This window comes from Kogia breviceps, chromosome 16 (genome assembly GCF_026419965.1).
Source record: "Kogia breviceps isolate mKogBre1 chromosome 16, mKogBre1 haplotype 1, whole genome shotgun sequence".
NCBI lineage: Eukaryota > Metazoa > Chordata > Mammalia > Artiodactyla > Physeteridae > Kogia > Kogia breviceps.
The window spans coordinates 23,978,128-24,005,100 of record NC_081325.1 but is presented as its reverse complement, the minus strand read 5'-3'; the positions used below and the strand labels follow the sequence as shown (position 1 = coordinate 24,005,100).

Below are 26,973 nucleotides of genomic sequence, written 5' to 3'. Positions count from 1 at the left end.
TTCTAACCACCCCCTCCCACAGTTAGCAGAGCCCTATGTACAGAGTAGGTTCTCAATAAGCATCATATGTTAAATATCTGTTTGGTAGGAACAGTAGTTATTAAGAGGGATTTTTTGGTACTCTGAATGTCAGGGTCTCTGCTGTATATAATTAAAACAAGAGTGAACATGGAATGTATAATTTCTCCTCGCTCTAGCTTAATCAGGCATTCATTACCATGTCTGATTCTGTGTTATGTGAAAAGAGCTGCTTAGTAAGCATTTTCTATGAAGAGGATAGTCAGATACATAGAGATATCAAAGAGATTGTTTAAAAAGGCGAAAACAAAACCATCCAACATATGGAGAGACGATGATGGCGTACTATTTCACCTGAGACTAAAGAACTTCCAAGGCAAAGAGAGCACTTGACTAATACTGGGAACCTCAAGGTACACCAAGGAGGAAGCAGAGTGCCAAGCGGGATCCTGTGCCATCAGACTCTGTCTCAAGAGGACGGATGCTCCATGCAACTGATCGGGGTCAGAAACAGAGAAAGGTACGCTTTCAAGGGCTTTTCTGGGAGAAGGGGTTTGCTTTGAAACCTCTTCAGCATAGCAGCCATTTCACTACCCTCTTCACTGCCAGGCAAACTTAATAAAAACACATGCAAAAAAAAAAAAAAAAAAAAAAAACCACATGCAATATACAATTTGTTACCCTGTTGGGTCTCATTCCATTTGCCCTCCCAATACCTCATTGGTCTGTAGCTTTGAAAATATAAAGGGCTCGAATAAATTCACTGAGGTTAGAATTTTTAGGATAGAGCTTAGCTCAAGTACTTCTATGTCGACATTTGGTAACCTAAGCTAACAGTATCTACCATATTTTATTGCCAGACCACACATTAGTAATCTTAATAAGCCGCTGAGACGCAGGGCTTCTGACTTCCTTAGTGTTAAAAAGTGCCACACATTCTCGTGGGCATTCAACCAACACCAAGCAAGAAGAGCAAACACCAGGTTTGTGGTACCTACATTTGTGTCCTCATGGCTGTGGCCATTGGTCTCGACCAACTCCTTGGTACCCTTCAACTGCAGATTTCAAGAAAGAACAAAACAAAACAAAAAAACCCAAATGAATAAGTAAGCATTATCTACTAAGTGTATATCATCCTGTTAACCCTGATTGATCTGAGGCTGCACTTTATGAAACTTCCAACAAGAAAAAAACAGATGGAGCACTTAATTCTAACGAGTCTTCCTGAAACCAGCTTGAGACCAATATTTTACGAAACCTGATGGCTGGCAAGAAATAAATGGGCCTTGGTCATTATTTTTAAATAATAAAATTAGAAAGCAGTTCCATAGGCATAAAATGCATAAAATTCACTCTTAAGAATAATAAATGATTTCATTTCCTCGTTGTATTGCTAGTAATTTAAACCCTGCAGTGTTTGCAAGTTGCCACCAGCTAAATGATGTTATACTAACAATCATTCGAGAATTATGTATTTCCCCTTGTTTTAACATGCCGCAGTGCTGCTTTAGGTGTCCTCCTTGACAACCTATTTGAATGACTAACATGGTTTCTGGAGGTCTAAAAGAAGATGATTTGCTTCTTTTTGGACAGGAAGAACTGGGAACACATCTCCTTGGTCACCGAGGCATTAGAAGAAAAGCTATTTCTCAAATGAGATTTTTAACAGTGAACGTCTGAAAATGCCTCTCCCTCAGAGGGCTTAGGAGTAATCAGTTATCTGGAGATTTCTGGAAACCTTTAATTGGCATTTTATCCTAGCCTGACTTGAAGCAGACACATGAAGACAGAGAATAAGGGCAAAGGGGAGCAGGCCTTGTAGCTGTTTGCTGGTATTTCTTCCTGGCTTATTATGCTCAGGAAGCAGCATCTTCTGCATCCTCTTTTTTTATGCCTAAAATATTCATGGTGGGATATAAATGCTTAAAGTTTGAAAGAACATAAATGCACCACCAGTGTGTTTGATTCAAATGCTGGTTCTTTCGGGCTCTTTGCACATGTTAAAATGAAAGCTTCTTTGATTTTTGTCAGGCGGTCTCAGACTCTCAGCAAGAAAACCTCATGCTCTCCGTGCCAAGAGAGAGGCTCTGCCAAAGCAACGGCGACATGGAGGAGCTGAGTGTGGGGGCCAGTGGGGCAGAGGAAGACTCACCTCCACATCACCCTCCTGCTTGAGAAAGAGGCGTGCTGCCCTGTGTTCTCTGGGGCTACGCCACTGATGTTTCTACACGTAACAAAGACAAGGGAGCACAGGCGATGTGTGATACACATGAGAAGAAAAAGGGCGCCTCAGTGACAGGAGTGCCATCTGTTATCCGAGGGCACAAAGGGACTTAAAAATCCCTGTTTTCCTGTCTTAAAGTTTTCTTTTCATAGGTGTTCCTCATCTTCTCCTTTTCATCCACCCTCTCTGCTTGTCCCACCTTGTAACTCGTGCTTCTGGGAGTGAAGAGCCGGGATGGCTCCCAAGAAGGTTTTGTTACTTCTGCCCTCAATGGCCTGCTCCCTGTTCGTGCCGGAGCTGCTACCCCTCCTCCAGACGGAGGGGCTAACATCTTGTCTGAGGATACCTGGGCTTGGGAACAGGCTCCAGGTGTTGGAAGCTACCACCTCTGTGCACGAAATGAAAGGCAGGAGCCAGCGGGGCCTGCTGGGACCTGGTGAAGCTGCATCTTAGCAAACAGAGAGCTTAAGGAATGAGCCTGCCTTCCCTGGGCTGAGGGCTATGGACGGTAAGGGTCTGCCCTCACGACCTGTTCCTTCTCTTCGGGATTTCCATCACTTTAAAGAGCAAAATTCCAAGTCTTCAGAGCAGGGTATATCTTTTCGTGTGTGTGTGTGTGTGTGTGTGTGTGTGTGTGTGTGTGTGTGTGTGTGTGTGTGTGTGTGTGTGTGTGTGTGTGTGTGTGTCTCTCTCTCTCTCTCTAATACAGTAAGTCCCCTACATACGAACGAGTTCCGTTCCGAGAGCGCATCTGTAAGTCCAATTTCCTTGTAAGTCCAACAAAGTTAGCCTAGGTACCCAACTAACACAATCGGCTATATAGTACTGTACTCTACTGTGATGGGTTTATAATACTTTTCACACAAACAATACATAAAAAACAAACACAAAAAATAAAGAAAACATTTTGACTCTTACAGTACAATACCTTGAAAAGTACAGTAGTACCAGCTACATCATGGCTGCTTTTATGCTTGCTTTTGGACATCCTGGGCTTGAAATAAAGACACTGTACTACTGTACTCTACACAGTACTGTAAAGTATGCAAAAGCACGACCACTGGTAGAGGATGCACGCACGTGACAGTGTACGCCAGACATGTGAACTAACTTATGTGACTGGACAGGCGAACGCACATTTACATCTTCGGAAGTTCTCAACTTGAAGGTTCGTATGGAGGGAACTTACTGTAGTAAGAGTCTAGGCCCAATCAAATCTCTGGGGGTGAGGCCATCTGTTTAGGCCCTATCTGTGCAGGCACTGAAAAGGTGTTTGCACGTATAGCTACCCTACACAAGTCCAAAGAAAGCTTTGTAAGGCATTGTTCAGAGAGGCAGAGGTGTGTTTTTAAATGTATGTCTGTGCGTGGCAGGAGGCTACAGGGAGATGGAAGGAACGTGTCCATTGCTTGCTCTCATCTACAAGGATGACAGGGGCACCAGGCAAGGGGCTCTCGGGAAAACAGTCTGGTGGCGACAACAGCACCCAAATGCATTTGGCTGCTGTGGGCTCTCTTAAGCTTATGTATTCTCGGTGCCTTTGCTTGAAAAAGAGCCATCCCATTACTACAGCAGATTTAAAAATGCTTCCTTTCCAGTCATATTTCCTAGGTTTTTAATGATTTCAGTTGTTCTGAATCTTGTTCACGTTCCCCATTTATCTTTCTTTTTTTTTTTTTTAAGTAATGGAGAGTGAAGCGTGATTTTTTACCAAAGCCTGTGTGCGCACATTGCTCTTTAAAAATGCATGCCATGACGACAAGGATATAGCAATGAATTCTGCAAAACTTAGCATCTATTTTTATGACTGGAGTTTGGACTTTGAATCAAAATAAAGGAAAGGATTTGAGTCATTTAGAGAAAGGAATTCACCCCTCCTCATCCCAGTAAATCAAGGAGGCAGACAGAGAAAATGTAAAACAACAAAGCTCAGAGCTATGTCTGTTCGATCAGGAGCAAATCTGGACCAAATCAGCTCTACTTTGTTGAAAGCCTTTTAATAATGTGAAAGAAGAAAGAACAGTGACTGCAGGTCTCTTAGACAGTGAGTCATTGTGAATTTAGTCATCAATATTTTTTCAGTTCAATCTAACTTATCCAAAATCATATAATGTAAGCCTCAGTCTAAGTTACTGAATCTTTCTTAATCATATAAAGATAACGATTGTCTTTAGAAAGCATTTTCCTCCAAAGCTATAAAAGCCTATAAACTATTTAACATCTTCACTTTTCCCTCACAATTCACTTATACTTTTAGGGGAAAGTGACTGAAAATATATTTTCTTGAGTCCAAACCATTAAAAAGTTAAAAATCACTTGTAAAGTGACTGAGTCACAGCTGACCAGGCTCATACTCTCCCAACTTCATAGTTTTTTTAAAAAATATCACTTTTGAAGTTATATATGTTATACAAAGGACCTCCTCATATACCACTGTGAGTGAAAATTTTAAAGCAACCTAAATTTGACTACCCCCAAAGGGCTACGGTTACTATATGTGATTTTTTTTTTCCCTTCCATTTGCCATTCATTACATCATGGGCAGCATGTGAAGGCCAGAAAGAGGAAAGCATTTCAAGAGCTTTCTCAGCTTCTCGCATGTAGATACTGGGCTTAGATTTCACTCAGCTGCCGAGCGATCCATCTTACCCTGCTGTAAGACAATAGTTTCAAATCTACTTATCAATGTCAGGCCACACTTTAGTATCAAAGAAAGCCAGGATGAAACGTTCAGATTTACAAACTTCACATAAAAGGTTTGTTGCTCACCCTGGTTAGATAAGTGCCCTGATGCACAAGGGAGAGATTTTTTTTTTAATGTCACCATGAATCAGTCCTTCTGATTCAGATGTCTGCAGGAGGATCGTGGGCTATGCTAAACTCATTTTCCTTGCGATTAGACTTAAGAGGAAACTAGCTGCTTGCTGTGAAATTTATCTGCACTGCCAATGCTCTAAAACTTTGTCAAAATTCATCTGTCTTCTGGAAGAAACTTTCACACATCGCTGGGGGGCTTGGGTGGTCTAAAGAGGTACCAGAGCGAAAACAGAGATGCTGGAGATGAGATTATAAATTCTACCCAGCAAAGCTGCTAAGAGGTGGGGAGGGTCCAGGCTGGTCATTTCGAAGATTAACTGCAGCAGTGTTTGCGTGTGTGTTGAACACGGGGGAGGTGTGTGTCCGTGTTTGAACTAATTCACGAGGCAGAGCTGTTGCATTCACTTACTTGTTCCTGGAGGACTTTGAGTAATGCTTGTGTGTGTGACTGCTCTTCCTTTGCTTGTTCCAATTCTGACTTTTTGTTGTTTAACTCCTCCTGGATGGTCAGCAATTGCTGTGGAAAGGATATTTAGGATAAGTAGGATTGAAGGCCAATGGAATACTGTAAGATATTGAAAACATCCATCCCAAAACACGAGGAAAAGGTTTGTACATGTCTTAAAGCTTAACCCAGACTTCAGTTGACTTTTTTTAAATGTCTGTTTCACACACACCCCCCCACGCAGTGTAACGAGTGTGCAGTTTTTGCCACAGTATCAGGCTGTTTGTGATACTGATGCACAACGCTTGTTTCAGTGTTTGTGGAGCCACCTTTATATTCCTTTAAACAGATGCATATTTGTAAATATATGTAGAATAGTGGTAAGAAAATAAGACGTTGACAGCTGAAGCAATTAAATCATAAAAACACTTAAAATAATGAGTCAACTTGTCCGAGGTTACATCATTTTACATATGACCCTAAAGCTAGCTTTACAGTAGCTCTGTAAAGCTGCTTCACCAGGTGGCTGGGAGCACAAAAGAGCCTTTTACCTTCTCTGTTATGATGGTGATGTTTTATTAGATCAGCAGGACTGAAGTCCAAAGTGCAATCAATACATGAGCCAAGAAAACTGCTGATATAAGCTGTCAAAACACTCAGCTATGGCCTGCACTGTTGCTTTGAAGCAGGGCCACCAAACGGATTGCTGTTAAGCCTTGAGCGTCCCTTGCCCTATCAACTGTAATGCATGGGGAGGCTTACCTGGCCTGCCAGGAGGACGGGGCTGCCCAGAACCAATTCTCTGGAACATGGTTATATGCTAATATATACACAGGCTGGAGAGCACATTCAAAAGCTTCCAAACAGGCCCTGGAAGCAGCTCTGTCTATTCAGAGCTTCTTGACAGCAAAGGGCTAGTTTGCAAAGACAGAAGTCTGTTTCTTCTGTTCCCGCACATGACAAGTGCTGCACTAATGATAGGAGAATGTCAGTGCGTTCCTGCCACGAGGGTAGCTGTCTCCACACCAAAGCTGCGACTTCTGGGGCTTGACAAGCTGGCTGCAGAGCTGCCTGGCCAGTTCTGAACTATCAAGGCCGGAATAAACACTGGCACTGGATTCCTGATGCTTAAAGTTGCCAAGGGGAAGGATTAAACGAAATCTTCAAAACTGCTAGTTTGGCGGTACGTTGTCGGGGAGGAAGTACTCAGAAAATCACACTGTGCCCTAACCCCTGGGTTTGCTTGTCCTGTTCCCTCGTCCGGTGCCGGATGTAGATTTAAGAACCTGCTTTGGTTCCCCAGCATAAACAGTGATTTCTTTGCAGTTTTCAAAACACTCAGCGCCCCTTATTTTACCACCTGCCCGTATCATACTCACATATGATGCAATACGCACATCCCACACGGGCCCCCTTCACACGTTATGTGATTCAATTGTGCACCAATTGATTAAAGTGCGGAAACCAGGGGGCCATATTGTACTTTGGCACCATGATAAGTGATGAAAATGACCATTTCCAAACAGTGGGGAATGACCCTGTTTCTTTATTCTCATTCACGACCAGCCCCAGAACAGTTCCGAGAGGATCTGGTGCTCTGACTTCCATGATGCCGAGTGGATTTTTATGTCATTAGACAATTTTGAATCCGCTCCTTAAACCTCCTTTAAAAATGAACCAAATGGGGCTTCCCTGGTGGCGCAGTGGTTGAGAGTCCGCCTGCCGATGCAGGGGACACGGGTTCATGCCCTGATCCGGGAAGATCCCACATGCCACGGAGCGGCTAGGCCCGTGAGCCATGGCCACTGAGCCTGCGCGTCCGGAGCCTGTGCTCTGCAACGGGAGAGGCCACAACAGTGAGAGGCCCGCGTACCACAAAAAAAAAAAAAAAAAAAAAAAAAAGAACCAAATGAAGGACAGGAAATTGTCTTCAAACGTAGGTAGCTTATGTTCACTCAAGTGCAGCACTCGAAGTAGCAAAATTTAGAAACGACTGATGTCCAGCAGAGGGGGACTGGCTACAGTAACGATGGTGCATCTGTACAATGGAACACCATGCAGCCATTAAAAATGAAGCTGCACAAGTGTCTCTGAACATAGAACTAACTCATAATTTACTGTTCTCCACATGAAAAGTTCAGGCTATGAAAGGGTTTCACTGAATTTTGCAAACTATTCATAGAAATGAATCTGGATACTGTCTCTGGGTGAGTGGGCTTAAGGATCTGTTAGTTTTGCTTGTAATTTTCTGGTATGTCTGTGAAGGAGCAGACACTGCTTTAGTAAGAACAGCAGCGAGAGCAAACAAATGAACTTAATTAAGGTTGGGGAAAGGACAAGGAAAGGAAAACCACTTGGACACAACTCTCAGCTGTTATTGCCAACACTGTGAATAGATCAGAGGGGAAGGGAGAACTCCCTTGAGTCTGCCATTTCATGTACACGTTTACAGCACTGCTTCACGCTGCTAAAACATGCGTGCGCTCGTGTACACACACACACACACACACACCCTTCCCCTGACCTCACTTCCCATGTAAGTTTCCACCCATTCTCACTGTTCCTTGGAATCACACTTTTAAATGAAAAAAAAGTGTGACTCCTATAGGAATCATCCCCAGTTCCTTTCCTTCTCATATGTAGACAACCGCTTTCAACGGTTTCTATCTTTTTTATTTGAATGCGTTTTTCCAAAATATATACTGTTGTTTTGAGAGTATGCATTTGTATGTTAAGTGATAGCGTTCATATTTCTTGTTTACTATGTTTTTAAGATCCATGTTGATATGTATATATATCTAACTATTGCTTCTGGTGGCTGCATACTATTTTACGGGGTATGTCTACCCAGTTATACCTATTCCACTCTCCCAGTGAAGGCCACTCAGATTATCTCCAATTCTCCTCCCCCTGTATAAGGCTGTAGTGGGAGATGCTAATGCTTGCCCCTATGGACCTGTGGGAGACTTGCCCTGGTCCATATCCAGCAGTGGAGTTGCCGGTCATGGGGCATGCCTGAGGAGTTCACTGCCAAAGCTGCGTCACAGAATGGCTGTACCAGCATACCTGCCCACCAGTGCTATCTGAGTTACTGTGTCCCACACCCACACTAACACTTTGAATTATCCAACTTTCTAACCTCTGTCAGTCTAACAATATCAAGATTCTTCACCTTGGGACTTCCCTGGTGGTCCAGTGGTAAAGAATCCACCTTCCAATGCAGGGGACGCGGGTTGGATCCCTGGGTGGGGAACTAAGATCCCACATGCCACGGGGCAACTAAGCCCACGGGCCATGGCTACTGAGCTCGTGCGCATCAATGAGAGAGCCCCGCGTGCCGCCAACTACAGAGCCCACGCGCTACAACTAGAGAGAGAAAACCCGCATGCCACAACTAGAGAGAGGCCCGTGAGCTGCAACGAAAGATCCAGCGTGCCTCAACGAAGACCCCGCGTGCTGCAACTAAGACCCGATGCAGCCAAATAAATAAATTAATTTATATATATTTTTTAAAAAGATTCTTCATCTTTGAAAAATCTCGTACTTCTCTGACCCCCTGGGGTTTTGTGCATCTCACATGTCTGCCAGCTTTGGAGGTTTATTGACACTTCTTAAAGGGAGAGTCAAGGGTAGTGGTTCTTAAATCTGGAGAACTTTTCAAACACACTTATTCCTGGGTCCCACAGAAGACCAATTAACTCAGAATATCTAGGGGATGGACCCAGGCAATAATATTTTTTTTAAAAAACCTCCACAGATAATTTTAATATCCAACTGGGAAGGAAAACCACTGTCTCTTTAAATGCTTATTTAATCCTGATACAACGTTGCTTCTGTCCAGAGTACCCTACTCAGACTCTGCTCTTACTAAAGTCATTAAGGCTTTTCTAACTGCCAACTAGGATGCCAGGTTCTGTTTGCCTTGGCATGTCCTCTCTCTCCAGGCGATCCTGTTCACACCCATGGCTTCAACTGCACGGGCTCAGCTCCTGCGCTCCTGCTTTTCAAAGCTGACCTCACAGCCTCCGCCTCTCTTACTGCTCACCGGACCCTTTCCCTACAGTGTTTCAAACTGTGCTTACTATCACCCCTCCCCCACAAGGCTAATTCTGTTCCCCTGGTAACCAGAGTTAAAGCCTTGAGGTCCACGCTCGCCCTTCCATCACCCTCGCAACCTCTCTGCCCGTTCGTTCCTCTGCCTTCTCTCCAACCATCTTCAACGTCATGGTTAGGATGAGCATCTCTCTTCTGGATCTGCTTTTTCCTCCTGTCATTCACCCTACACTCCTGAGAAAGTTGGCCACCTAAGAATCAAAGTGCTCCCGTGCTTAAAAAATACCACTGATCCCCCAATCTCTACTGGATGAAATCCAAACCACTGGCTGTGTCGTCCTTCCCCAGACATGCTAGGTCCTTTCATGACTCTATGAAAAGCCCACTACCCAGAATTCTGCCTGGCAGATTCCTCTTCATTTTTAAAGCCAACTTAAAGAATGTTTTCGGGCTGACGTCAACCCATGTGATGACTTTATACGATAGAAAAGAGCCCCATCCTCTAGGCAGACAGGACCCTTCACCAAGGCACATGGTTGGGCAGTAGAGTAGGGGCTTGATTTCATTCCCTTTCACCCATTTGGCCTGGTGCCCTTGTGCAGGACAAAACCTGCACAACTATAAGCAGTGGTCTTGGTTTCTTCCTCAATAAAGACCCCCTCTGATCACCCAAGCAAAGTTAGCTGTTCGAACTTCCATGCTCCAAAAGCACTTTTGTATGATACATTACATTTCATAAATATCTCCCCAACTAGCCTACATCCACCAATGGTAGGGTCAATAACTGGGTGACCTCTAACGCACAGCAGGTGCTGAATGAATGAATGAGGAAAGAGGTGAATGAATGCTTGCTCTGGTTTCCCCAATTCTATGAGATTAAGCCATGATCGAGCAAAACACAAAACAAAAGAAAAACAAGAAAACCTCACACACACACAAAAGCCAAAAGTAGAACAGTAAGAACAAGTACCTGAGGATCGATCACTGGGTGATTTATTTTGTTCTAGACGTATGGGTACATGAACTCTTCGGAGGAAAACAGCACTTAAGACATTTTGATTCTTTACTCTGGAAGTTCTAGATACCATCCTTCATCTATAGGGGAATATTTCTTAAAGGTCTAAGAAAAGCCAATCAGTGACTTTACAAGTATGTAATTTCTTCCCCATGTTCCACCAAAAAGCAAACAAATAAACCAAAACCACCACTAGAGGAAAAACAAAATAAACACCCCTAGACTATTTTCTGCGTTCTTTCAAATGAATTGTTTCTTTTGTTTACAAAAGGTAAACTCACGAATCTAATATTTATGTATTCAAAACCGTGGTGATTCAAACCTGTTGATTGTTCATATGACGAGATGTCTTATAAAAAAAAAAATGAGATAGTCTGCAACTAGATAATTTAAGTCAGCCTTTCTGGTCTTTTTTCACTTGAAATCTGTGAGACTGTATAATATTCTTTCCAGTTTGAATTTTTAAGTTCCAGAGTGCCTCAGATTACAGAAGTTCACAGGCAGCTAGAACTTCATCAGAAGAGCCTCTCGGTTGGACTGGCTGACTGCAGCATAATTGTAATTTAACACTGGGAAGTGTGGCATTAAACAGATGCACTAGTACGTTTTTGGTGGTTACAACTGAGTTTGTTCCAATTAGGCTATTATCCATATGCCAATCAAGTGCAAACACTCTGGCGGACAATAACAGGTAAATAATCGCCGAACCTGACACATCTTCTTCATATTTCCAGGCCACTGATTTAATAGGATCATTTGTAATGCTCTTTGGGGATGCAGACTTCCACGTGTGACAGGTCTTTCTCTCTGACAAATCCAAAGAGCATTATCAGTGTTATCTGGAAACCCAGAATAACTGAGGTCACGTTTCCATTCTTGCTGGGCAATTCATAGGCACCCAGAGGTTAAGTTATGTATCCGAGGCCATGGTATTGGGTAAACACCTACCCCTTGCACAACTCGATTTTCCTACTTCAAACTGTGGTTTCTACCCTGACAACCACATTGACCCGTCAAATCTGAAATGGAAATCAGGACATGCCAGACTTCAAATCCCCTAGCAACGACCTCTACCTAGGCATTCACCATTTCCACTTAAGACCCAGGCTGCTGGAGACGTGCCTTCGTGTATCCTTCTGTGAGCGCTGTGATGGATTTAACTTTCCTTTAAAAACTGTAACCCTTTCCTTGTCTTTTTCCCTTGAATTTTATAATTTTGTCATTAAGGTCAAGTCTTTATATAGCTAACATATCAGATAAGGTTAGATTCCCTGAAAGCCCCAGACTACAGTGCAGGTTCTCTGTATGAGAGAACACCAGCAACGTCTCATGACAAGCTGACACTCACTGAATGGTGAGGCCTCAGGAATCTCTTGCAGGACTGCTGAGCTGCTTGGGGATGGAGCTGCTGGGTGGCATGAAACTGAGAGCAGCTGACTTTGTGTCTCCATGGTGGTGGAGGAGTACTCTTTCTAAATTCACGGTGGTGGCAGCTCATGTGAACTCGTGCCACTAGGTAGATATAATATATACTGATAGTGACTGACACCTACACACACACACACACACACACACACACACACACACACACACACACACATTTTCTCTCTTTCCCTCATTTCAAGATTTCCCCAGTGACTGGCTCTATGTTCAGTTCTTTTAAGACAATCCAGTAATATTCAATTATCAATCAATCAAGCAATCATTCATTTATCCATTCCTTCAATCATCACTTGTCTCCTAAGTACACAGCTGGGCTAGACAGTATGGAAGACAGGGAGGAAACAAAGTAGCCTGTCCTCAAGATGCTGCGTCACGAGGATGCTAGTCTATCCACTAAAATGAATTTAGGATGGCACAAAATACTCTAATAGTGGCTACAACCAATGTGGTTTCCCTAGGAGATTCTTAGGGATCAGTTCAGGTGTTAGGAGAACATGAGCTCAGGGGATCCAATTTGAATCAGAACTTGTTCTCTGCTCATTAGAAATGAGCCACCAAATACTAATGCTTAAAGTCTGGAAATATTTGAGCCCATATAGTGTCATCAATTTTTAATGTGTTTTTGCTCTTTTGATTCCGTTTTTAATAAATGTCATTCCATCTCCATAACTTTGCTATAAATTCATTCGATGCCCTACTTAGTGGGATAAGCCTTTAAGGGATCACTAGGATATCGCCTAAGGAAACGAGGTCCCCTGGCTCCCAAAGAGAGTTTTCCACCAAAGGCCAGGGTGGGTGTGACTATGTCTGGACAGACCAATCAGCAGTTGTTTTAATGTCTAGACCGTGGGGCAACGCCTGCAGGCATCCAGCACCACCATGTCTGCACATCTTGACTCCAACCCGATTACTCCGCGTATTTCAGCCTGCTATCTGAACTCCCCGCCGCCGGGGCCAGTTCTGCCAGATCCGTGTCGTCTTGTCCTGCTACAAGGTGAGGGGATCTGCTCATTCGTCCCTTCCTCCTTGGTGAGATCCTGCTACCCCAACACAGCTCTCTGCTTCTGCTGCTTTTCTCCCCAGGCTCTCCAGACCTTCCAGTCCTCAGCCCTGCTTTGCTTCTCACTGACTTCAGAACCACTTAGGAAGGGCAGCCCTAGGTCCCACTGCGGAAGCCTGCCGGTTCCCACCTCACATCTAACACTGAATCCCGAGCCAATCCCTGAGTGTTGGGAAAAGCCTGAGATATAAAAAAAATCAAGTGCATATTATCACAACCTAAGAGCAAGGCTTTGCCTAAAGGCAAACACATCTAACAGTATTCCTGAGAAAGGAGAGAAACCTGGGTCAGAGGAAGGACAGTCATTTACTACCTGGTACTCACAACGTTCACTTTTCTCCTTGGGGAAAAAAAAAAAAAAAGATGGAATTGAACTAGTTTGAATTTTTTTGTCGCACGAGGTGGTAAGACTACTCCTAATTTATTCTTGTTTAAAATGTCATCTGCTTCTACCTGCGGATGACACTGCGCTTCAATTTATATCAAGGTCCAAGGGTGACCGAGCCTGTGGCCTGGTTTATCCATTCCAGTGCCTCGCTCTCTGCCAACAGCTCAGTGACCCCTGGGGGAGAAACATCTTTTGGAGAGAACCCCCCCCCCCCCATTTAGATGACTGATAGCAGAACACCAGATCCTAGGAATGGAATTGTGCTCAGAGCCTAATATCCTATTACACCAGGCTATACATATTTAATTCCTTGGGTCTTTCCTCATAAATCAATTCCTTCAGGCCCGTAATCTCGTCAATATCTTTTCTGATATTGAATTTTAAATGCCATTCTCATTGCTAGGCAGAAAGGCCATCTCTTACTCGTGATGGGATCAGGTTTCATTTACAGCTGAGAGATGCTTGGGGGAGCCTGGCCCTGTTCCCCGACCCTGCTGTTAAGATCCGAATGTCGGTCAGAGCCAAACAGCCCAGGTGCAGGCCCTCCAAGAGGTCAAGACAAGGAACCCTGGGGCCATGGCTATTGGTGCCCTGGGGGCCTGGGACAGCTCTGGGAGGCGGCAGAAGTAAGTGTTTTCAAGGGTGTGGATCCTCAAGGGGGTCCCTGAGACAGGAGGCACCCTGCCACCCACCCAGGGCGGTGTGCTCTGCCAGGGGTTCCCTTCTCTGAACAGACGAGCGAGGGCCTGACCGAGGACACACACAGTGTGCGTACACTGGAGCAAGATCTCGCGGGACGTGGGCGAAGGGAGGCCATGGGCCGTGGGTTCTCTGGAGGGGAAGCGTACAACCCAGAGGGCAAGGGTTTGGAGCTGGAATGTTTCCAGGTTCCCTGAGGCTGGCTCCTAACACTGGTGTTTCCCCTGCTGCAGCGAAAGGGAAGAAACCCTGAATTCTGTGAGCAGTGCAAAATTTCCGAAGGGAAGCAGGAACGATAAATGTAAGACTTCAAGAGTGACCGAGAATTGGGAAACGCAGGCAACCACTGAGATGCAGATTTGGGGGCCTAAGTCTGCAGGCAGTGGAAGGACTCCAACGGCGGGGCTCTGGGAGCTGTCGACGTCGGTGCAGGAAATAAACAGGTGCAACTGCACAAAACTTAATGGTAATCGAACTAACCCGAAGGTCCGTCCACTGATTATCAGCGAGCACCAGCAATTCTAACATAATCAGTGATAAAATCCTTTGTTGAGCTAAAGCCTAACCAATTGCTGCCGTTACTGATAAGAGTCAATATACATGTGCAAGCTTCAAATGAGCAGAGTTTCACTTCTTACCCTTTAATAAACATACTCGATGTAGAAACGAATTTGGAAAATGTCAGTATCATAGTCTGCTCCCACCCTCCCCCTCCCCCGCCCCCATATGCTCACACGGGACTCAGCTACAGCCAGCTTTTGGATTTTGAGCTTGTCTCAGACACAGTGTCTCCAATCCCTGTAGCACCACATGTCTTCTTACATTTCTACAGTAGATTCGAAATAAACGATGGTAGCACAGTTATTGCAGAGACTGAGAACTAGAACTGAGCTACTTCGTTCCACAGGACCGCTTAAAGAATTTTTATGGCTAAAATTGGAAACAGTGAAACATGCCGAGAACCATGAGTTGTATTATTTTTGTTGAGTGCAAAGTTTAGTTCTTATGTTACCTATTTTTACTGAATTTTAATATTTTCCAAGTTGAAATGAGTTCATTCAAAACTGTTGACTGTTTGCCTTAAAACTAAAGGACAGATCAAGAAAATGTTACCAAATCAGTGGTACTATTAGTAGTTGCCTAAACTGTATCTTTTGCATTTGGATTTGTTAAGATTCATATATTTACTGGACAGTTATTTACAGACTGTAATATATTAACTATAATCAAAAGATCAAAGTTCCAACTGTTAGGTGGGTTAAAAAAATTATTTAATAGAGAGTTGTGATTTTCCCTTACATTGTACTATTTTATTTAAAAATTTTTTTACAGGCATAATTATATGTGAAACTCAATATAAGAAAAATTTCACTGTATTTCTTTCTTGGCCATTATTATTACTTGTTTCATTTCATGATTTTTACTGAAAATAATTCTGTCGTGTAGTGGAGGAGGATGTTTAAAAAAGGACCCCCTCGGAGTGTCAAGTTATGCTAGGCAACACACCTGGCACGCAGCCCAGTGTCTGGGCAGGAGAGGAGATCATGACCTTGGGAGGGGAGAAATGTGTCATCAGACATGGTTTTAGAGCCCATTTCCTTTCCTTGGATATCCTCCTGGGAGGGCCTTGTGTAAAAGACAAGATACCCTTTGGCATTTGTATAATCCAATGGAGTTACTTATCACGATACGCCACACCCCAATGAGGCAACATTATTATGAAAAGAAACACAGTCAAGGATTGGAGAAAAGGCAAAAAAATAAGCCCCAGGTCATTGTTTCAAGGTTAACATGGTTAGCTCTATCGCTGACTTGCTGTGTGACCTCGAACAAGCCACTTTACTGCTCTGGTCTCCTCTTTCCCTCACGACTGTCTCATGAGGAATGATTTATCATCTGCAAAGCAACGCATCAATTAATGTCTTGCTTACTGAACGCAGGAAAAGATGCAAAGGTGGCTTAGAAGACTCAGAAACCTGTTTTCTCTTCTTCCGATGATTTTCTTTTTAATAGTGTGATTTGTAGTGTCGTTTCAACTTCCTGTTTTTCACTTCCCTCACATGTTAAATAAAGATGACAATACTCATGAGTGAGATGTTATGAGACTAAAGAACATCCATTAATATGTGAGGCTCCTTAATGGCAACGGGTACTGAGTTAAATGAAAGGGCTGTTACTATCCCCTTTGCAAAAATGGACAGACTAAGGTCAAGCGAGTGGGCCTTACATGAGTGGGCACTCCTGGGGATTAATATTCATAGCGGAAGGTCTGTTGTTCAGTCCCATCTTGGCCATGCTGGTTGTCCTCCTTCAGCCAATTTTCAAAACACAGGGCCAGCCAACCTGAATTAACACCATTCATGCAATTCCCAAGGGAAGGTGTCAAATGCGTTGCTGAAGTAGGAATATATATCAGTGATATTCTCTCTGTTGCCTCTGCTGGCAATTCCACTGCAAACAATAATCCAATTTGCTGGGATTTATTTATTCTTGTCACTTTTTTTTTGGCAATTATATAAGGTGGTCATCACCCCAGCCTCTGGGCACATGTACAGCTGTCAATGTAGAAATTTAAAATATTAACATGCTTTCCAGCCAGGTTGGCCCATTTACTTCAAACAAGAACCTAATTGCACAGCTGGGTCTTGCATTGTGTCCCAAAGGCCAAAAGAGATTTGTTCTTTTTCTGCAGGGTTTATAACCCAGTCATGATCAGAGCTTATAGCTAGAAAACCCTTTATGGGTGACTTGTGACCAAAATCCTGTGGCCATCTTTGGAGTTGGCTTATGCAAAGTGATCTGGGCCTCATTCAGTTCAGCCTGCGGAGAGCCAAACCAGGCTCTTTCTGGCATCAATAACAGACACTACCACCATCAGCGACCACCTTGACTGCAGTTTTAGGAAAGCAGCTCTTGACTTAATGGTTACAGAGTAAGAACGTGAGTTGTGGTTTTGAGAGCTTTTAGTTGAATCCTAATTGGTGAGAAAGTTGTGATGATCTAACATGTAAATGCAGAGAGAAAATACAGCTGAAAGATCTATCTCTACATCAGCCACAGATGTCTGACTAAGGATGGACATGGCTCGTCACTTATGTTGCTTAACTCTTGATTAATGGTAGAACTTGAGTGAAGCTAATTCAAATGATAACAATATTCCCAATTTTCCTTTGTTAGCACAAGTTGACGTTTTTATAGCTAGGACACTCAGACATCTAGGGGCAGGGTGAGGAGAGGAGAACTGTCCCTGAACTGAGTGCTTTCAATCTTTAGTGGCTCTGCAACAAGGTTTGCAAATAATGGGCACATTCGTCTGTCACAGAGAAGGTGTGAGGCAGAGGATGTCTGCTCGTTCCCCGAAGTCTCCACGTTATTTTAATACACTGGGGCTGGTCTGGGACCCCTCATTACGCATCTCAGAGTAACCAGAACCTCGTGGAGGTCTCCAAGTTTCACCTGTTCCCTGTTCCAAAGCCAAGCCCTGGGGAGACAGGTGAAGGCCTCACCAGATAAGGACAGTCTCCCTAAGGGGCTTTAACCACCTGCAGGTGGTCTCCGTGGCAGTTACTTAGCCTCTGGACTATCTCAGGTTTGCCCAGTCCCTGAACTGCAGACTGTCTTTAAGGAAAAAGCCAAACAAAACTGCAGCAACAGTAGCAGCAGCTGCAAGAGAAAAGCTCAACAGAGACTGCCATTGTGAAATGTGCCACATATTCTTAATATCCGGGGCTGAGATCCATTGGGTAAAATAAAATATAGCACCACCCATTTTGCATAGATCTCAAGGATGCAGACAGAAAATTACCATTTTAAGCCAATCTTCTCTGCTTCTGGAACATTAAACATAGGAAGCACTAAAGAAGTGAGCTGAATCGCTCAGACCCTTTACAATAAATTGTGTCAGCATGGCCATGAATGATAACAGCAAAACAGGGTCCCAAGGTATAAAAATTAAGAGAAATTAAAGCTGTAGCTCTACACTTAATATCAATATCAATCTACCCTGTGATGATGTGTTCCTCCGGCCTTAGCAATCCCTCAACTTGAGATCGGCGATTGCATGCAATTTAACATTACATGTGGGAAGTCAACCCATGTCCTTTTAAAGAAAATTTCAATCACAGGTTTTGCTGAAGTCAGCTGAAAGGCCAGCTTCTAACAATGATGGCACAGAAAAGATCATCTTGTGTGATACACAGCTAGTTACGTGTGCATTCTAGAAACAGGGAAATCAACACCAAGATTAGTGTTGATGGCTTTAAATTTTTTCCAAAAGAAAGAATAGGGAGACAACATTTTTAGGGACTGCCAATAGACTCTACATAGCAGTGATTTTTACTTCCTGATGACAATTTGAAAATGTAAATCATGATACAAGTAAGTGACATAAAGCAGTTATATTCTAGTCCAAGTGATTATATCAGGATTAAGAAGGATTATGTGAGAATTACTTTGGGAAGTTCAAAAAAAACCCACCTGTTTTGCCACGAGTTCACTGTGGATAATCTTTAACAAGATATGAAAGTTTTCTTTTATTCCAAGTTGTTACAATCTTCATTTTTTTCTGTAGTTTCATATTATGAATGGGATATTCAGTAGCTATTAAAAAGATTGTATTATTTGGGTTTAACCTGTTAATGGGATTGTATCATATTAATAGACTTCTGTAACGAACCAACCTTGCATTCCTGGAATAAATCCAGTTTGGTGGTTTATAAAATACAAGATTAAATTAGCTTTTAAAAAGGAATTTTAAGTCTATGTTTGTAAGTGAGATTGACCTGTAATTTCCACCCATCTTTTTTACTGCCTTTGTCCTGTTTTGATATCAAGTGTACTAGGTACACTAGCCTTATGAGTTAGTTGGGAGGTGTTTCCTCCTTTTCTATTCTCTGAACAATTTTGCAAAAGATTGGCATAATCTTCCTTGAATGTTTGGTAAAACCTTCCAGTAAATCCATTTTGGATCTGTTGCTTTGATGGGAGATTTTAAGTCTCTAACTCCAATTTTTTTATGAGATCAACCAGGCTTTCAATTTTTTCCTGATTTAATTTTGATAAGGTTTTTTTTTTTCCTTTAGGAATTTGTTTATATCACCTGAGTTTAAAAATTTGTAGTAAAACTATTCCTGATTTTTTCATAGTTCTTCAATCTCTGTCACATCTATAGTTATAACTCATTTTCTTTTAAAATATTGTTTATTAAGTTATTCTCTTTATGATCAGTGTTGCCAAATTTTTCAATTCTATTAGTCTTTTCAAATAGCAACATTTGGCTTTGTTGATCTTCTCTAATGTATGACTCTTTGTTATTTTAGTAATTTCTATCCTTATCTTTACTTATCATTCCTTCTTTGTGTTTACTTTTTTTGTAATAAGAGTTGGATGCTCATTCCTGTTTCCAGTATTCTTTTTTCCTTAAACAGATATTTAAAAGTTTAAAAATTTTCCTCCAGGTTCTGTTTTAGCTGCATCCCACAAGTTTTAATGTGCTGTATTTTAATTATCAACTACTTCCAACTATTTTAAAATTACAACTCTGATTTCTTTTTAGACATGTGGACTTAGATGTGTGTTTTAAAATTTCTAGGTATATAGAATTTATTTTAGTTATCTTTTGTGACATTGATTTCTAACAATTTTATTTTGATCAGAAAATACTATCACCCCTTTGAAATTTGTTGAGACTTGCCTTAAGGTCTAGTATGGGATTAATTTTTGTAAATGTCCCACATATATTTGAAAAGTACAGTTTTCTGTACAGGTCCTGCCAATCAAGAGTATAGGAGCTGAGTGCTATGTAAATGCTTCATCAACTGCAAACATCAGCAGGAACAGCAAGAAGAAGGGAACGGCAGAGCTGCTTAGAAAAGTGTCTTCACTCCCTGACATCTTCTAGGGTCTTTCATTCAAAGTAGGCTTGGTATGTTGCCACTGTCCTTTAAGTATCAACGTGTGATGCAATCTCACTTTCAAAAGATAGGAAAAACAATCAGGAAGAAATTTTAAGCACTCTATTGCCTGGTTTGGAGTCTTCTTACTACTCTTTCTAAGCCTTGGTTCCTTGATAAGCATGATAAAAATGTCAACTCCCAGGATGCAAGGCTCTTAAAGCATTTGGATAGTAGAAAACATTGTCTGAACAGAAACATTTGTGACTGCACGTACACACACTCAGCGTGTAATAAGCTTACTCAGCTTATTTCCCAAGGTTGTAGTCATTTTTCCATAGCCCTGGAGCCACACCAGATGACGTCAGTGACTAATAAGCTCCTTAGCATCTAATACCAGAAGAGAGCATTCATGACCCCTAAAGACAGAAGGGCTCCATCAATCCTTACACTTCAACAAAGATTTGTCAGAAATCTGGTTCTATTCAATCAATGAGATGAGATTATTATGTATTCGGGCATGAGTAGGAAGAGCAGCAGGGATTATGAATGAGGGAAGTTGGGGCTTCCCTGGTGGCGCAGTGGTTAAGAATCCATCTGCCAATGCAGGGGAAACGGGTTCGAGCCCTGGTCTGGGAAGATCACACATGCCGCAGAGCAACTAAGCCCGTGAGTCACAACTACTGAGCCTGTGCTCTAGAGCCCGTGCTCCGCAACAACAGAAGCCACGGCAATGAGAAGCCCGCACGCCGCAACTGGAGAAGGCCCGAGCGCAGCAACGAAGACCCAACGCAGCCAATCAATCAATCAATTCTCAAAAAAAACAAAAAAAAAAGAACGAGGGAAGATGGTTTACAGTTTTCAATAGCTGAGAATAAAACGTGTGGCGACTCAACAATTTGTTCTTTTCTTCACCTGTTTATTCAGAGAGCTGTTGGCTATAAAGGACTAAATTAGCCATGAAAGACTGGCCTTAGGTGCCAGAATTAATCTCTACTCCAATATCAGAAGAAAAAATAAACTAACAGTTATTTAACATGCTGGGGGGAAATCATAGCCCCTGTGTCTCACCTCATTTTTCAGGGGGCTAGGAGATCGATATAAATGAATGTAAAACGAAAACAGTCTCAGCATGCAAGCATGTGGAGGCCCAGTAAGGAGCCAAGGCCCAGGAATCAGGAGCCATGAGCAGCGGAGGGGAGAGGGGGGATGGGGGGGATGCGGCTTAACTCAGTCACTTAAACTCTATTGGATTAAAATCAGGAAATAAGTGGGCTGGTCTAGGGGCTCACCAATGCCCCTCCTAGCTTCAGCAGTCTGTATCCTGCAGTTCTCTGGAGGTAAAAATAGTGGTGAAATTGAGCCCATCTCCAGTCCAGATTTTATATGTAAAGCAGAATTCCCATCATCGTCACATTCTACCTTGCTTTTTATACAGTGGGTGGACCATGAGAAATGTCCAGCAAATCGTGGACTTAAAATCAAGCACATCAATCACCCGCTGGGCAGAAAAGCAGACTGAAAAGACCAGACCAATCAACTAAGACCCAAGGACCCATGAGGGAAAGGTCAGACCTCGGAGGGCTCCTTAAGTGACCTGGCAACTCTCAGAAATCTATGTGAGCTCACGTTGTCTGATGTAGAGCGGTGAAACTACATCACAAACACCTCTTTTCTCCTTCTCCCTAAATGATAAACAGGAGGATTACCTGGGGAAAATTATATTGTAAAAAGAAACTCAGCACAACAGCTTTTTTATGGACTTTACAGCTAGGTCATTACCCAGATCTTCCTGAAATAAATTGCGAGTAGCACTGAAGAAATACAAACCACTAGGGAAGAAATATAAACCCAGGAGCAAAGAAAACAAGATGCACAGAGAATTAGTGAAGGACAAAAGTGCAGCGTCCCACTCTGTGTTTAAATGACTGAAAAATGTGTAATGCACTGGTTCAGGAAATGACTTTGGATAAAATGTAAATCATGGGCGAAAACATGTATCTCTGATACCGTGAATGAGAGTGCTGGTGCTCGCCAATGAGAGCCTTCTGACCGGAATGCCTGGCTTAAAATAAATTAAAGCGGTGGTGTGGCGGAGGACATAAAAAATGGAATGTGTATGCATGGGGGACAGCAGAATAAATTACAAATGTAATTCCAATAAACTACAAAACAAACGAAAGAAGAAAAAGGTGATAATAAAGGTGTGGACTGTCATTTTGCACATCTTTCTTTTATAAGTACCAGTTGTAATGCCCCTTCCTTGGAAACTTATAACCAGAGTTCAAATATACTTTCTCCTTTTTTATCTCCCCCTGTACTTCCAGAAAATAAAGCTGTTGTGGTCATTTACTTAGTGTGTGTGTGTGTGTGTGTGTGTGTGTGTGTGTGTGTGAGAGAGAGAGAGAGAGAGAGAGAGAGAGAGAGAGAGAGAGAGACTCAGAGACATACAGAGATGAAACAGAAAGCACCAAAGCTGGAGAGGTAATTACCAAACTGGGGAAGTCGCATCAAATTAAGAACTTCATGAGGCAGGGTCTTTTCAGTGATCAACTGAGTGAAGTGGGTGGTCTATAAAGTGAGCACCGGAGTGGGCTATAAATGTGTTTAAGTTTCCCTTGATGACTATTCAGGGTTCTTTGTTAAACAGAGGAGAACACTTAGTCTTTAACTAACCATCTAACATCCTGGTACTGAATTCCCAATTCCACCCTTTGGTTACAAGTCCAGAAACGTTAACTGACTATGTCTGGCTAGCCCCTCGGTTGATCTTTAAAACTGACAACACTACATGTTTATGTGCAAAGAGAGAAGGAGACTGAAAGAATATATGTAAGTGCTAACCATAGTTAGATCTGGGTGGTGACACTCTGAATGATGTCTTTCCTTTTATATGCTTCTTTTAGGTTTCCAAGTTTTTTTTTGCATTGAGCATATACTCTTTTGTATGAAGAAAAATAAAACAAAAATCGAAACGACGAACCTAGACCCAGAAAAACTGCAGCTCCCGAGCTTCTCGGCCGCTCTGTTTATTCGCTCACTCAGATAAAGAGTCATTCTTCTCCTTCCTCTTTGCTTCCATGTTGTGTTCTTTCCCCACCCCCTACACTCCTCCCTGTTTTCTCTTCACAGCCTTCATTTCTGATGAGAAGGAAATGGGCTGCTCTCCCTAACCCTCATGTTCCTCTCCTAACCAGCTGCACGGAGAAAGCCCCGGAGCGCGACTCCCTCGCAACCGCAGCCCAACTGGAGATGATGGATAATTACATCAGTCTGGCTGGGAGCGTGACACCTGCTACACGCAGGCGGCCACGTGTGCGTCCGGGTTCAGGGTTTCAGCGTGGAGGAGGCTGCTTCTTTGCATGGTTAGACTATAAAGAAATGGAGTCAAGGCCAGAACACAAGGATTCATTTTCGTGTCCGTGGCTGGAGGGAGATACGGCAACGGCCAAACAGTATGTGTCTGTGGTCAAAGCCCATTTTGATTTGCTGCGTTCAAGAAAAGATCCATTTCACTGGAAAGCTGGTACTCTTGGCCTAGGGGCAATTTCTAAAAGAGGCGGTGGAGGGGAGGGTCATTCAAAGGTCATCCACCAACTATGGCTGACAGTGTGCAGGAAAAGCCAAGTTCCTTTATCCTGGGAATGGCTGCAAATCTCCCAAGGGTCTGTATTTCCTACTGCAGACACTGGGGAAAGTGGCAAAAGGTAGAAGCCAAGCGATTTTAATGGTCTGCAGGGCAATGCCATTATTTCTACCCCTGGCTCCCACATGCGTTCATCTGCTAGCCTCACTGCTTTCAGAAGAGACGATTACTAATGAGGATACATTTGATGATCAAATTAATTACGGGCAGAGCAGGAGCTCTAGCGGTGAGCTGAAGCCTCCCAGAATTAAACTTCATTAGGGCTTCTCTTTCTCATCCCAGAAGTGAAGCGATTTCTTTTCACAGTTCAAATTTAATAAATAAAAGCCACGCGTGTGTCACTTTCTTATTGCTAGCTCTTACGCTGCTAATGTCAAAACCATGTTAAGGGCTGTGACATAGTCAGAAAAGAGGCAATGGGTTTTTGCCAAAAATATTTCTCGCAAGCAAGGAGCGCCGGAAGGGTAGAGCTTCCCCATGTCCTGCTCCCCTGGTCACCGTGGCCCTGAAGCCCCTCTTCTCCACCTGGTCCACTGTGGGGAGTTACGGGGTGACAGAGAGAATGCAGGGGCCGTGGTCAGGCAGGCCTGGGCTGGAAAGCTGACTCTACCACGTCCATGTTGGACCCTGGGCAAGTCACTCGTCATCTCCGGGTCTCGAGTTCTACCTGAGAAGCTGGGATAAGCTCATACTCCTGAGATGTGAGCGCGGAGTGGAGTAATGAAGAAGTTTTTGAGAGTAAACTGGGGCGAGCAGGTCCTCTGGCTGTAAGGGGCGGCGGAGCAACAACGCTGGCCACCCCAGGGTCAGGAACCTCAGCTCTGGATTTATCCAGACTTACTCTGCAAGGCCTGAGTCTTCTCTTAAACCTCTACGCGTCTTCACGTTGGTCCCAGGAACGTGGCGATTGCACTTTGCATTTGCAGAACAGCTTTTCCAAATGCGTTCACCATACATGACCTCATTTTACAGCCACAAACGCTGACCGAGGCTGGCAGGGTCCATTCTCCGGATGCAGAACCTGAGGTTCCGATAGGCTGATTTGTACACAGTTGTGCAGAAAGCGGCCAAGCTGGAAACCCTCTCCCTCCTACTGCTTTGGTGTTTTCATTTTCTTGGGCAGAAGCTCGGTGCCGCTCACGTCCATGAAGGCAGAGTATCTCCTTCCTTATCTGAAGGTCTCTGTCCAGTGAAAACGGCAAGGTGCCCATGGTCCTCCCTTGTTTGAAACTGCTTAAAACTCTGGGCGGTTTCCTCTCCATGAGCTTCACTTTGAGTCCTTTGTATCTTGTCCGGAGTCAAATGGGAATGTGCCTTAGTAACTCCTAAGCCCCTAGGCAGATGTCAGGTGCGATCATTTCAAACGGGTTGGGCTTTACAATGTGAAGCCCTGAGCCAAGAACCGGAGCACTGGTTACTATTTCTCGTTCCAAATGTCCCCAACCCTCCCTTCAAGAGTCTCACACTGCAGTGGGTACAGACGTTCTGAGACGTGCCAGGGAGTGTGATCTGCAAATGTTAGAAAATGCACATGCTGCCACCAAGACAGCTGACATTTAGCAGCCAAAGGGAAGGGGCACTGAATTATAAGTGAGGATTATCATCCCCATGACGCAGGCTGCTATTACAATGCATCATCCAAAGTACTGGTTGAAGAATAGGTAGAAAATGAAATGACAAACTCTGGGGTAGTTAAGGAAGGACAACCACGGTAGACCCCAAATTAAGCAGCGTTGTGAACCTCGATATCCTGCCCTGGAACCTATGTAAAGCCACATCTGAGAGACGTACATGTTTTTATGATTGTTCTGATTCTAGCAAAATATCAAAGACTTTTAACATGAATGTGGGAAATGCCTTGCGAGTTGTTTTCTATTCAGAAAGAAAGAAACTTCATCTGGGTAAGTCGAAATAGAATAAAATAAACATGGATTATGTCTCTGCAGCCACAGCTCATAAAAATTCCAGATACGTGTGTGAATATGTCTTTATGCATACATATATTTTTTGAACTTAAAAAAATGTATTTATTTATTTTCAGCTGAGTTGGGTCTTTGTTGCTGCGTGCAGGCTTTCTCTAGTTGTGGAGAGCGGGGGCTACTCTTCGTTGCAGTGCATGGGCTTCTCATTGTGGTGGTTTCTCTTGTTGCAGAGCATGGGCTCTAGGCGCGTGGGCTTCAGTAGTTGTGGCTCGCGGGCTCTAGAGCGCAGGCTCACTAGTTGTGGCGCACGGACTTAGTTGCTCCACGGCACGTGGGATCTTCCCAGACCAGGGCTCAAACCCGTGTCCCCTGCATTGGCAGGTGGATTCTTAACCACTGCGCCACCAGGGAAGCCCCCCTGTGTCATATTTTTAAAGAACCCACGTAAAGCTCCAACTTCTCTCTTGTTAGTACATACTGCAGCCTCTTCCTGTCACCTTTTTCAGACTATCGTCCTTTTCTCCTCTTAAACCCCTCTAATTTTCAGATCTGCTTCTTCAGTCTGAAGCGTCTATATTCCAAAATATGCTGCCTTAAGTTCCTATGTTCCTGCCTCTTAGACATTCAGAAAATGTGCTCTCTGTTCTTCCCTTCCCTTGTTTCTGGAAAGCCAGAATAACATGGAATATTCTTCCCCCATCCCCTCCCCGGGCACCATGCTAACCGAGGATTCATTCAACAACTGGATTAAGCTAAAACCCCTGAAACAGGTTCTTGTTCCAAATGTCAGACCTGGTCCATGTGTGTTTGCTTTTGCTTTTTCCTTCCTCCACAGGCAATTAAAATGTCTGTCAGTGATTAAACTTAAAAGAACAGAGAGAATGGGAAGGGAATTCCATGGAGTTCTTAGTGTAGGACAGACTCTGGCCTTTGTGGAATTCCCAACTCTCCTCAAAATGAAACCTGCCAGTCAGTGAGCCACCGGGCAGGAGAAAGACTCAGCTGTGGAGGTGACCTGGACTCAGCCATCAGTAAGCCACACGGAGTCCTAGAAAAGTGACCCCAGCCCTTCATCCCCGATACAAACAGGCTACCACGCATTACCTCACGTGAGAAGGAACCTGGAGCATGAAAGAGACTGACGGAGACACAGAAACCAAACAGCCAGTCCCGGAGTAAATAGAAACGATTCAGGAACAATAAGAATTAAAAAATGCTAATTAGTATTCTCAAAAAAAAGATTTGAGAAGATGCTGCAACCAAAAAGTAAGACTGTGTGAAAAAGATAGTAAACAAAGAACAGAAATGACATTTGCAAATAAAATAACATGATTATCAAATAGAAACTTCAG

General features: G+C 43.3%; 1 protein-coding gene across 11 annotated transcripts in view; it reads right to left on the bottom strand.

Moving 5' to 3' along the window:
- Positions 1 to 26,973, bottom strand: part of ENOX1 (ecto-NOX disulfide-thiol exchanger 1) — a 615,060-nt gene that overhangs the window by 64,158 nt on the left and 523,929 nt on the right. For 6 of the 11 annotated variants that reach the window (XM_059042210.2, XM_059042200.2, XM_067016823.1 and 3 more), the window contains 2 exons: positions 5,469 to 5,576; positions 1,017 to 1,073 (listed from right to left, as the gene is read on the bottom strand). The exons of 3 other annotated variants lie outside the window; for them this stretch is intronic. In XM_059042210.2, the coding sequence (XP_058898193.1) occupies positions 1,017 to 1,073; positions 5,469 to 5,576 (165 nt within the window). The remainder of the gene's footprint in view (positions 1 to 1,016; positions 1,074 to 5,468; positions 5,577 to 26,973) is intronic. 2 more of the 11 variants (XM_067016825.1, XM_059042208.2) reach the window with 1 other exon arrangement.